This window comes from Ictalurus punctatus, chromosome 9 (genome assembly GCF_001660625.3).
Source record: "Ictalurus punctatus breed USDA103 chromosome 9, Coco_2.0, whole genome shotgun sequence".
Lineage (NCBI taxonomy): Eukaryota > Metazoa > Chordata > Actinopteri > Siluriformes > Ictaluridae > Ictalurus > Ictalurus punctatus.
In genome coordinates, this window is record NC_030424.2 from 29,141,076 (window position 1) to 29,154,117 (window position 13,042).

Below are 13,042 nucleotides of genomic sequence, written 5' to 3' on the forward strand. Positions count from 1 at the left end.
GCTGTTATAGAAAATGAATCAACACCACCCGACCAATCAGAATCCAGAACTGGACGCCCGACAGCGCTGCGGTGGAAAATGTATACCCAAGCGTATTTGTCTCACTGAGAAAGTGTGACAGAAGAACGAGTTACTCACCGTGTCTCACTGATCATGACATTAAATAACACTCCTGCTAATTACAGTGTGTGTAGGTGCGTCAATATGATACCCTGCTGCTAACTCTCTCTCTCTCACACACACACACACACACACACACACACACCTAGAGACAGAGTACAGAGCGTGATTGATGCTCTACATAAAACATGTAAAGCTAACATCTTTAGCGCTACATTGTTTTTCCTCTTAGCTTCAGCTCACTGGTGTTAAACTCATCCGCTAGCAACATCCCCTACTGATTTACACAATATAATAATTAGCCTAATGTTTGCTAGCTTGCTAACAAAACTGCACGATTTAAAAATAAAGAGATTGAGAGAGAGTCAGTGTGATTAACCTATCCTTGTCTTTAGTTACAAAATGGTTAGCCAAGTGATAGCTAGCTTGCTAGTTAAACCGCATACTTGTTTCAACAAATACTGTATAGCCAGTGAGAATAATCTATCCTCTGCTTTTACTCACAAAATCCTTAGTCTAATGTTAGCGATCTTACTAGCTAGCTAATTAAACTAGTCCTAGCTAGCTTAATACATACTTGTGCTACTGGTGTTTATTATACAGTGTAATAGTTAACCTAGTATTAGCAAGGTAGTGAGATTCACCCTCTAGAATGTTACGAATGTTAGCTAGCTCATTAGCTACTTGTGCTACTGCTTAACATGAGGTAATAGTCAATCTAATGTTAGCTAGCTCATTAGCTACTTGTGCTACTGCTTAACATAAGGTAATAGTCAATCTAATGTTAGCTAGCTCATTAGCTACCTGTGCTCCTGCTTAACATGAGGTAATAGTCAATCTAATGTTAGCTAGCTCATTAGCTACCTGTGCTCCTGCTTAACATGAGGTAATAGTCAATCTAATGTTAGCTAGCTCATTAGCTACTTGTGCTACTGCTTAACATGAGGTAATAGTCAGTCTAATGTTAGCTAGCTCATTAGCTACTTGTGCTACTGCTTAACATGAGGTAATAGTCAATCTAATGTTAGCCAGCTCATTAGCTACCTGTGCTCCTGCTTAACATGAGGTAATAGTCAATCTAATGTTAGCTAGCTCATTAGCTACTTGTGCTACTGCTTAACATAAGGTAATAGTCAATCTAATGTTAGCTAGCTCATTAGCTACTTGTGCTACTGCTTAACATGAGGTAATAGTCAATCTAATGTTAGCTAGCTCATTAGCTACCTGTGCTCCTGCTTAACATGAGGTAATAGTCAGTCTAATGTTAGCTAGCTCATTAGCTACCTGTGCTACTGCTTAACATGAGGTAATAGTCGATCTCATGTTAGCTAGCTCATTAGCTACCTGTGCTCTTGCTTAACATGAGGTAATAGTCAATCTAATGTTAGCTAGTTCATTAGCTACCTGTTTTCCTGCTTAACATGAGGTAATAGTCAATCTAATGTTAGCTAGTTCATTAGCTACCTTTGCTGTGGGTTTTCTTAATATAAGAGTTAACATAGCTTACTAGTCTCCTGTGCCATTGCTAATGTTTAACCTATTGTTAGCTAGCTTACTAGCTACCTGTGCTGCTGCTTTACACAAGTAGGACAGGTAGCTAGTTAACCAAAGTTAATCTAGTGTTAACTAGCTGACTATCAATGCTGTGGATTTACTCAATATAATGTTTAACCTAATATTAGCTAGCTTACTAGCCACCTATGCTACTGGTGTACCAATGTAATAGTTAGCCTAGTGCTAGCTAGCTTACTAGTCCTTGGTTTTAAGTAATGCTCTGCTAGCAATAGATAGCAGTTTGAGCAGGTCAAATAAATACTGCTGGAGATGGAAAAGTAGCTAAGCTAAGACTACATAGCTGGCAACATTAGCATAATGCGATGTTTTTGTAGCTGGCTAGCTTAGCTAATATTGCTAAATAGGCACTTGTTTTGGTCTTTATTTATTATTTCTGTAACGCCAACTGTGTTTTCTCAGCAGACTGTTTATTTATTTATTTTTCATTTTATTTCACCAGCCATGTTCATCAGCAAAGCATAGACTGTAAACAAAGATTCACGTCACTTTTCAGTCTGATTATTACCAGATTATTATAATCCTGCTAATTTGTGGTAAGCTCGCCTAAGTGAAAGTAAACTAGCGAGTGAAAGCAAGCCAGCAAGTTGAAGAAGACTAATAAATGAAGGCAAGCTAGCAAGTAAACCTTGAGTGAAAGCAAACTAGCGGGTCGAAAATAAACTAGTGAGTGAAAAACGTTAGCAACTAAAATCAATCGAGCGAGTAAAATCAACCTACTGAGTGAAGGTAAACTAACAAATAATAGCAAGCTAGCAAGTCAAAACATCCTAATCGGTGAAAGCGAACAAACACAAAAACTGGCGAGTAAAAGGAACTAGTGAGTGAAAGCAAAGTAGCAACTAGCAAGCGAAAGCAAATCAGTAAACTATTAACAGCAAACTCGTGAGCAAAAGCAAACTAGCGAGTGAAATTAAACTAGCAAATAAATGCAAATTAGTGAGTGAAAGGCAAAACTAGCAAGTCGAAGCAAACTAGCGAGTGAAATTAAGTAGCGAGTGAAGCGCAAACTAGCGACTGGAAGCGGGACTACTGAGTGAGAGTATATAACCATCCTCATTCTTGCATGGCTTTTTAGAATATTAAGCCACGCCCATTTGCAGAGTTGGTGGGTGTGATCAGTGAGGGGTGTACAGTAGGTGCGGCGCAGCGTGCAGTGAGACAGCAAAATAAAATACCGTATTAGATCTGATCGTGGCGTTAGCTATACAGTGTTGTGACATCACTCCGACGTCTTTCATCCTCCACGCTGTGTTTATTCTCGTTTATTTCCGTGTGAAGTTTGATTTTATCGCAGCGTTCGAGTGTTGGAGCTGTACACTGGATAATCAGCTTAGTTACTGATCACTGGCTCTTTATTCATTCCTCTGGTGACGCCTCTGTTCCTCCGCACTGACACACACACACACTCTCTCTCTTTCAGTGTGTGTTTAATTGGTCATTCTCTGTGTGTGTGTGTGTGTGTGTGTGTGTACATTTGTATGCAGACACGTCTGTTTCTTTAAAGCATATGCCTTTAAGGCAGCGCAAGGTTATTCTCTAATCTTTTAGTCACAGATCTCGCTCTATCTCTGTCTCTCTCTCTCTCTCACACACACACACACACACGCCTAGAGTGACATTTAAGGTGGTTTTATATAAAGTAAGCGATTCTCAGTAACCTCATAACCTTTCAAAGCTAAACAAAACTTTAAGTAAGGAGTAAAACACGCAGCGTCGCGCAGTTTTCGGAAAATAATCAGTGCGAGGTTTATACGTTTATTTTAGCGTTTATGGAAGGAGTCTCCAGTGTCAGCGCTTTGTAACGGTTCTCGTTGAACAATTAACACTCGCTGCTGTAACGTAAGTAAGAACGGGAACTCGTTCGACCTTATAAGAGGAATAAAACACTCCAGGACGTGCTCCGCTTCATCACGCCACCCTGCTGCTGATTATTTTCCCAGAAGTGCACACCTCCAAGTGGTGACTTATTTTTACGATCTCTGTCCGAGAGGATGCTTCCAGAATCTTCCAGGATCTTGCTGTTTCTTTGCTGTACGATACCGCAGGGGGATTCGGCAGCCGACTGTAGTGAGTCTAACGTGTGTTTTCGGGAGGTTTCTAAAGGGAGAAAAAAGAATCCGTAGGTAAGATAACACTTCGGTGAACGGTCTTTAACGTACGACATCGTGGAAAAGAACAAATCTGTGATCCTGTGGGACTCGCAGACTTTAGATCTGTACAGATGAACAAGCAGCAAACCGACCACACAGAGTTTCAGAAGATAAGAAAGGGGGAAAAAAGAAAACAACAACAGAACAAACAGCAGCGGTGATAGATGTCGCAGTCCCAAGTGGCCGTGACGTTCGGAGGAAGGATTTACAAGCAAGCGGAGAAATACCCAGGAATATAAACGGGACTCGAGAGAACGTTGGCGGTGAAAATCACGTGAATCGTCGTCGTCCCAGCGCTGACGGCCGTGAGTTTTAGTAGAAGAGAGAAGATTTTAATGGTCAAATTTATAAAGGGATGAGACGGGGTTTTTTTTTTTTTTTCTAATTCCCGTCTCACTTTTATTTAATTTGGTTCCGAAGTCTAAAATAATCACCTTCAAACTGAAGCAAGTTTCGTGCGCGGTTTAAAAACCACCTAGCTGTAAGCAGACCAGGAATGAAATCACCATCACCAAATAATAAACAAAACAAAAAAACAACAAATTACTCACAGCAAGAGAGAAATGTGATGGAGATGACTACAACTAAATGCCCCAAGACGAAATAAATAAATAAATAAACGAGCTGAAAGAAACAAAAAAAGAGGAAAATACGGCAGAAACGATCACTCTAAATGCGATTAGTGAGCATCATGCCGTCCTCATTCATCACCAAATTACTCAAATTAATATTATTTCCCGTTTATCTTTTCGTCTTTTAAAACATATTTTTGTTTGCTAATGTGCAACCGCGACCGCACTTCATACTAACAATAATTTGTAATTGGGAAAATAGCAGTAAATGATGAACAGTAAAAGAATGTGATTCATGTTTTATAAAAGCAGGCATATTTTAAGCAAATTATCTTTCACTTTATTAACCTGGCTGTTTTTTTTTTATGTTTTTTTTTTTAACACAATTACACATTTAGGGGAAAAACATCGTTTACATATTACTGTGAGCTTCTGCAGTCTATTGGAGAGGTTAAAAACACTCGTGCTGTGTCGTGCTGTTATAGGAAAATAATCAATAACAGGGAGGTGTGATGAGGCGGAGTTACTGTTACCACCGGTTTTATTTTGCTATAACAGCACGTCCCGAAGTGTTTTATTCCTCTTATACTACAGCAATCGGCAATGATCACAATTTTTATTCATTAAAAGATGTAGTGATGTTTAATGTCCACTATAAACAGTCGTTCCCTCACCAGCCTCTCTCTAGTCTCCCTTGACGTTGATAAAACGGAGCTTGTCACGGAGCTTGTTACTGAGAAACCGCAGAGCAGCGTGAACAACACTGAAGATAAAACTTAAAGTTACAGCTTTACCTCTGACACTGACACCTTGGTGAACCCTAACCCTATAATCCTAACCCTAACCCTATAACCCTAACCCTATAATCCTAACCCTATAATCCTAACCCTATAATCCTAACCCTAACCCTATAACCCTAACCCTATAATCCTAACCCTATAATCCTAACCCTATAATCCTAACCCTAACCCTATAACCCTAACCCTATAATCCTAACCCTATAATCCTAACCCTAACCCTATAACCCTAACCCTATAATCCTAACCATAACCCTAACCCTATAATCCTAACCATGACCCAATAATCCTAACCCTATAATCCTAACCCTAACCCTATAACCCTAACCCTATAATCCTAACCCTATAACCCTAACCCTATAATCCTAACCCTATAATCCTAACCCTATAATCCTAACCCTAACCCTATAACCCTAACCCTAACCCTATAACCCTAACCCTATAATCCTAACCCTAACCCTATAATCCTAACCCTATAATCCTAACCCTATAATCCTAACCCTATAACCCTAACCCTATAACCCTAATCCTATAATCCTAACCCTAACTCTATAACCCTAATCCTATAATCCTAACCCTAACTCTATAACCCTAACCCTATAATCCTAACCCTAACCCTATAACCCTAACCCTATAATCCTAACCCTAACCCTATAACCCTAACCCGATAATCCTAACCCTATAATCCTAACCCTATAATCCTAACCCTAACCCTATAACCCTAACCCTATAACCCTAACCCTATAATCCTAACCCTAACCCTATAACCCTAACCCGATAATCCTAACCCTATAATCCTAACCCTATAATCCTAACCCTAACCCTATAACCCTATCCCTATAGCCCTATAACCCTAACCCTATAAACCTAATCCTATAACTCTATAGCCCTAACCCTATAGCCATATAACCCTAATCCTATAACCTTAACCCTATAATCCTAATCCTAACCCTACCCTATAGTCATATAACCCTAACCCTATAAACCTAATCCTATAACCCTATAGCCCTAACCCTATAGCCATATAACCCTAATCCTATAACCTTAACCCTATAATCCTAATCCTAACCCTATAACCCTAACCCTATAGCCCTAAACACTAACCCTGTAACCCTAATCCTATAACCCTATAACCCTAACCCTATAATCCTAACCCTAACCCTAATCCTATAACCATAACCCTAACCCTATAGCCCTATAACCCTAACCCTATAAACCTAATCCTATAACCCTAACCCTAACCCTAACAACCCTATAACCCTAACTCTATAATCCTAACCCTAACCCTATAGCCCTAAACCCTAACCCTATAGCCCTAAACCCTAAAACCCTATAACCCTATAACCCTAACCCTATAATCCTAACCCTAACTCTATAGCCCTAACCCTCTAACCCTAATCCTATAACCCTATAGCCCTATAACCCTAATCCTATAACCCTAACCCTATAATCCTAACCCTAACCCTATAACCCTAACAACCCTATAACCTTATGACCCTATAACCTTATGACCCTATAACTCTAACCCTATAACCCTAACCCTATAGCCATATAACCCTAACAACCCTATAACCCTAACCCTACAACTCTTACCCTAACACTATATCCCTATAACCCTATAACCCTAACCCTATAACCCTATAACCCTATATCCCTAACAACCCTATAGCCCTATAACCCTAACAACCCTAACACTATAGCCACTATAGCCCTATAACCCTATAACCCTAACCCTATAACCCTATAACTCTAACCCTATAACCCTAACAACCCTATAGCCCTATAGCCCTATAACCCTAACCCTATAACTCTAAACCTATAACCTTATAACTCTAACCTTATAACCCTAATCCTATAACCCTATAGCCCTATAACCCTATAACCCTAAACCTATAACCCTAACTCTATTTCACGCGTTTTTAAATCCGTTTATTATCAGCGCAGCGTCCGCCGTACTGTACAAGCTGCTATGAATGAGCTGTTGCTATAGAAACGATAACGTATGAGAACGAGCGCATTAATATAAACCTGCGCTACTGTCACAGCTGCTTTTCTAGAAGATTAATCAACAAATTCTGACCAATCAGAATCCAGAATTCAACAGTGCTGTGGAATGATTAAAAATATTACAAACCGTCGGTCTCGTAGCTGTACATTTGTATAATTTCTCATAACAAAGCATCTCCAGCACAATGGTGTGTGTGTGTGTGTGTGTGTGTGTGTGCGCGCTTATTTGTTTTCTGTACGTCTGTTTCATCATTTTCTTTCTCTGTATCTCTCATCTCCTCTGTTTTCATAGTAAGTCAAAGTGTGCTTTCAGGAGCTCTGTCGCTTCAATGGCTCCCATTAATCATCCCACTGCGATTTGCAAAGTTGTGTGTGTGTGTGTGTGTGTGTTCAGGTGTGTGGTCCCTGAGCCAATAACTTCCTCTGTCTGGGCTCAGTAAAAGCCTGCGGCCCTTTTTCACAAATCTGAGAGAAGATAGTCACTGATCTCTGATCAGGCAATGAGGAAGGTAGTGTCTGATCCAGGATCAGCTATAATGAGGATAATTTAATCCTAGATTAGCAATGATGAGCCCTGAAACGATGTAGCCCTTTTATAAGTCACTGAAGTTACTGTAGAGAAGGTAAAAGGATAATTGGGTTCATGCTAGTTAGATGTGGTTACTGATCTTAGACCAGCTGCTGTAAGACCTGTTTCTAGTTCTGTGACAGGAATCACTGACCATAGATCAGCTCTAATCAAAATACTTGTGCTTTCGGTGCATGCTAATGACTGTATACAGTCACTGCTCTCGGGTCAGTTATAATAATCTGTTGATCTGTTTATTACTCTTGCTATTTAGACACTGTTACTGATCTCGGATCAGTTACAACAGAGGTTCTCAACCAGGGGGGCGCAGGAGGGATCGGAAGGGGGTTCGCAAATTGTTTTTAAGAAAAAAAAAACACTGACAGGGCATCATTTGGGTACGCAGTGTATTTTATTGCTTTTCAAATAGGATGTGCCGAAATGAAAAACTCTGCGTCCTCTTTCCCTTTGTATTTTCTTTTTGCTGGGGAGAGGCGGAGCATAGCCTGCCTTTTATCTAGCTGTCAGTGCAGACCAGTGTTGCTAACTTTTTTCAGACCCTTTAGCGACATTTCAGACACTGTAGTGACTTTTCAGACCCCTTTAGCGACTTTTCAGACCCTTTAGTGATTTTTCAGACCCCCATAGCAAATTTTCAGACCTTTTAGTGACTTTTCAGACCGCTTAAGTGACTTTTCAAACCCTTTAGTGACTTTTCAGACCCCTTAAGTGACTCTTCAGACCCCTTTAGCGACTTTTCAGACACTTTAGCAACTTTTCAGACCCCTTTAGTGACTTTTCAGACACTTTCGTGACTTTTCAGACCCCTTTAGTGACTTTTCAGATCCCTGTAGTGAATTTTCAGACCCTTTAGCGACTTTTCAAACCCTTTAGCGTCTTTTCAGACCCCTTAAGTGACATTTCAGACCCTTTAGCGACTAACAACAAGTCTAGCGACTTTTTGGACAAACCTTAGCAACTTTCCAAATGTCTCCAGTACTGTCCTGCAAGCGCGAGGTCTTGCTTTCCCGCTGCACTCTCACCTCTCTCTGCGTCTGCTCCGTTCAGTGAGGGGCCGAGAGCCGGAGATTTAACAATGTCGTGGATAATGAGACGCGCCCTTCCTCCCAATTTACATCATTCGCATGCGAATGTTTTTAGAATGCAAGACGAATGGAATGCAACATGTTTTACATGTAAAATAGTCCACGTTATTACAGCCTGGCTCTCTCGTTCAGAGTAGTTCTAGTGTTCAGAAACATTTTTGATCATTCATGTTCCATACCTGTCCGTTATATAGTTTTATAACAGTCATAAAAGCTATTTTTAAAAATCATGAAAGGTCTGAAAAGTATTTAAAAAATACAAAAACACAAAAGCAAAAAAAAAATAAATATATATATATATATATATATATATATATATATATATATATATATATATATATATATATATCTAATCTATCTATCTATCAAAAACAGATTATAGATTACATTTCATATAGAATAGATAATCATTATACCCGCCTCCTTTAATATGAGGGGTGGGGTGGGGGTGGGGGGTTACAATAAGGACGGCAGATCAATTATTACAAGGACAACAGTGATATTTATTAGTTATGTTGTTTAGACACAATCACTGATTTCTGATCAGTTATAGCAAGGGCAGTAGTGCTAATGCTCCTGTTAGTTAGACACCGTCACTGATCTCGGGTCAGTTATTACAAGGACTGGGCTGCTAATGCTCATGCTAGTTAGACACCATCACTGAAGGACAGCAGTGCTAATGCTCATGTTAGTTAAACACTGTTATTGATCCCGGATCAGTTATTACAAGGACGCCGTGTTACTTATCGCTCATGCTATTTAGACGCAGGCACCGGCTTTGGATCAGTCGCTGAAAATAAAAATCCATCTAAATTATAAACTGAGCTGATTAGAACGCAAGTGGATTTTAGACATCATTTAATGAGATAGAAATCAAAGATAATTTGATTAAAACAGTGCAGTGTTTTATAAAGCATGAGCCGCAGTTAGTGTTTATCGCAGTGTTTTTGTAACATGATATTTACTGATCACAGATCAGCTTTAAAACGGTTGATCATGGTCTTGTGCATGCTATTAGTTACAGTGAGACTTTCTGTGAGTATAGTCACTGATCTAGAATCAGTCGTAATTAACGTAGTGTAGTTGCCCCCCCCCCTCCCCCCGCATCCATTTTCTATGAGTAGTGTCACTGATCTTAGATCAGTTATTCTTTTCTAGCCTGATTTTGTGCAAAATTAGTATGAATTTATTCGACTGATAGCAATTTTGTACAAATTGGATCGGTTGTAATGATTGTGATTGGTGAGTGCTGCTTGCTTGCTGTTCTTGGATCAGTTATCATTAATATTGAGCTAGTTTTGTCTACTCGCTGTGATAACTGTGCCTGGTCTTAGATCAGCTATCATGACAATATTTGTGATTCTGTTAATGGCCTGAATGATGAGCGACAGTTGGACGAGTTGAGATGTTTTAGCGTCTCTTCGCAACGGGAGTCGCTGACCTTCGATCAGTTACAATATGGATCGTTGTACTTCTGTTCATGCTGGTCAGAAGCATTCGCTGATCTTGGATCAGTTATAAAAAGTCTGTTCGTTGTAGTTAGATGCTGATATTGTATGAGTTGTAATAAGAACGGTGGCGGTGGAGGTGAAGACACACACTGATCCGGGATCAGCTGTAAGCAGGACAGTGGTGTTCTCTCTCTCTCTCTCTCTCGCTCTTCCTCTGTCTCTCTCCCTCTCTCTTCCTCTCTCTCTTCCTCCCTCTCGCTCTCTCTCTCTCTCTTGCTCTCTCTCTCTTCCTCTCTCTCTCTCTCTGTCTCTCTTGCTCTCTCTCTCTCTCTCTCTCTCTCTCTCTCGCGCTCTTCCTCTGTCTCTCTCCCTCTCTCTTCCTCTCTCTCGTCCTCTCTCTCGCTCTCTCGCTCTCTCTCTCTTCCTCTCTATCTCTCTCTCTGTCTCTCTTGCTCTCTCTCTCTCTCTCTCTCTCTCTCTTGCGCTCTTCCTCTGTCTCTCTCCCTCTCTCTTCCTCTCTCTCGTCCTCTCTCTCTCTCTCTCTCTCTCTCGCTCTCTCTCTCTTCCTCTCTATCTCTCTCTCTCTCTCTTGCTCTCTCTCTCTCTCTCTCGCTCTTCCTCTCTCTCTCTCTCTCTCTCTCTCTCTCTCTCGCTCTCTCTCTCTTCCTCTCTCTCTCTCTCTCTCTCTTGCTCTCTCTCTCTCTCTCGCTCTTCCTCTCTCTCTCTCTCTCTCGCTCTTCCTCTCTCTCTCTCTCTCTCTCTCTCTCTCTCTCTCTCTCTCTCTCGATCAGCTGTTGTCTGAGTGTAGTGTTGTAGCTTTTGTATGTGTGTTTAAACTTTAGTTCGAGGCGCTGAGCTGTGTTTTGTTCACCCCAGGTGGAGGCGGCTACGGATTCGGAGTCGGAGAGCAGAGGATTACGGGAATATCATTCTGTAGGGATCCAGGTGGAAGATGACAAACGGTAAGTGCTCAGTTTTCCATAACTGTGTTTGTTGTGTCAGTGAGAAGGGAGCTTTATGTAAACCCGAGCGAGATGCTGAGCTTCTGATGTTACTGTCGCTTTGTTCCGTCTCTCCGAGTCTGTGCAAACGTGCTCGTCCATTAAAACCTGTTTTACTTAGCCATCTCACGTCTGGATTTAATCGCCGAGTCTTTTTATTTAGGAGTTTTCTTTTTGTTTTCAGAAATGTCACTCAGACGCCGTTTATTATTAGAAGTAAACTCGTCGTCAGGGTCAGACATAAACGTCTGCGTCACGTTGCTAGGGTTAGCAGAGACTAAATGCACACAAGATGCACACGTGAGAAACGACATATAAGAATGCCGATTGGGGGCGTGGAAAGGGGCGTGGCCATGGGTGGGTACAGAGAAGAAAAACAGGGTAAAATTTTGTAATAAACCAATTATATTTATTTATTTATCTTTACTTTATTAAGTAAAGAATTTATTACTGAATGCTAAGTTAAAATATTATAGATAAACGGTTAGACAGACAGACAGACAGACAGACAGACAGAAAATACACCAGGAGGTGAAACAACTGCTGATCTGTAATCTCTAATTGTCTGTCTCTCTGTCTTTCTCTCTCTTTCTCGCTCTCTTATCTCTCTAACTCTTTTTGTCTGTCTCTTTCTCTCTCTGTCTGTCTGACTGTCTATCTCTCTCTCACTTTGTCTCTCTAACTCTTTTTTGTCTCTGTCGATCTGTCTGTCTGTCTCTCTCTCTCTTGCTCTGTCTCGTTATCTCTTTTTGGCCGTCTGCCTGTCTGTCTATCTCTCTCTGTTACTATTTTTCTGCTTCTTCCTGTCTCTCTCTCTCTCTGTCTCACTCTCTATCTCTTTTTGTCCTTCTCTCTTTTTCTGTCTGCCTGTCTCTTTCTCTGTTACTCTTTCTCTCTCTCTCTCTCCGCTGCGTCTCAGCGTGGGCCGGTTTAAGCGCTCTAACAGCGTGACGGCGGCTGTGCAGGCTGACCTGGAGCTGGAGGGTTTCCCCGCGATGGAGGATAAAGGTCTGCAGTTTGGGGGCGGCGGTCTGCAGAGGCACAGTGAGCCGAGCACGCCCACGCAGTACGGCGCAGTGAGAACCGTGCGCACGCAGGGCCTGTTCAGTTACCGTGACGACTACCGCTCGGCCAACGAGCCGTCCAGCCCACAGCGCAGCGCAGAGCCCTGGCGCGAGCCCTCTGCGCCCGCCGTGCCCACCGTGGCTGTGACGGTGACCCCGCCCCAGGCCTCCGACTCGGGCCGGGCGTCACCCTCGGCCAGGAGGGACGGCACCTGGTTCATGCAGCTGCTGCACGCTGAGACCAAGAGGATGGAGGGATGGTGTAAAGAGATGGAGGGAGAGGCAGAGGAGAACGACCTGTCTGAGGAGAGTGAGTCCAAAATACCGACTGTGATTACGTTTAATAGGATCAGACGCTGTGTGTTGGGGTTCCCTACAGGTAAATGTGTGTGTGTGTGTGTGTTTTCAGTTTTAGGTAAGATCCGGAGTGCAGTTGGCAGCGCTCAGCTCCTCATGTCCCAGAAATTCCAGCAGTTTTATTGGCTGTGCCAGCAAAATCTGGTAAGTTACACACATACGTGTGTGTGTGTGTGTGTGAGATCAGTCTTGTTGCTAGGCCCTTTTTTGAATAAAAGTCACTAAAGGGGTTCGAAAAGTCATCAAATCAAGCGACAAAGTCTCTACGTTGACA

General features: G+C 41.7%; 1 protein-coding gene across 1 annotated transcript in view; it reads left to right on the plus strand.

The window, feature by feature from the left end:
• The window catches only part of dlgap2a (discs, large (Drosophila) homolog-associated protein 2a), a 172,375-nt gene that overhangs the window by 150,835 nt on the left and 8,498 nt on the right, over nucleotides 1-13,042 (plus strand). The window contains exons 10-12 of the mRNA XM_053682452.1: nucleotides 11,223-11,308; nucleotides 12,267-12,721; nucleotides 12,821-12,912. Coding sequence (XP_053538427.1) covers nucleotides 11,223-11,308; nucleotides 12,267-12,721; nucleotides 12,821-12,912 — 633 coding nt within the window. The remainder of the gene's footprint in view (nucleotides 1-11,222; nucleotides 11,309-12,266; nucleotides 12,722-12,820; nucleotides 12,913-13,042) is intronic.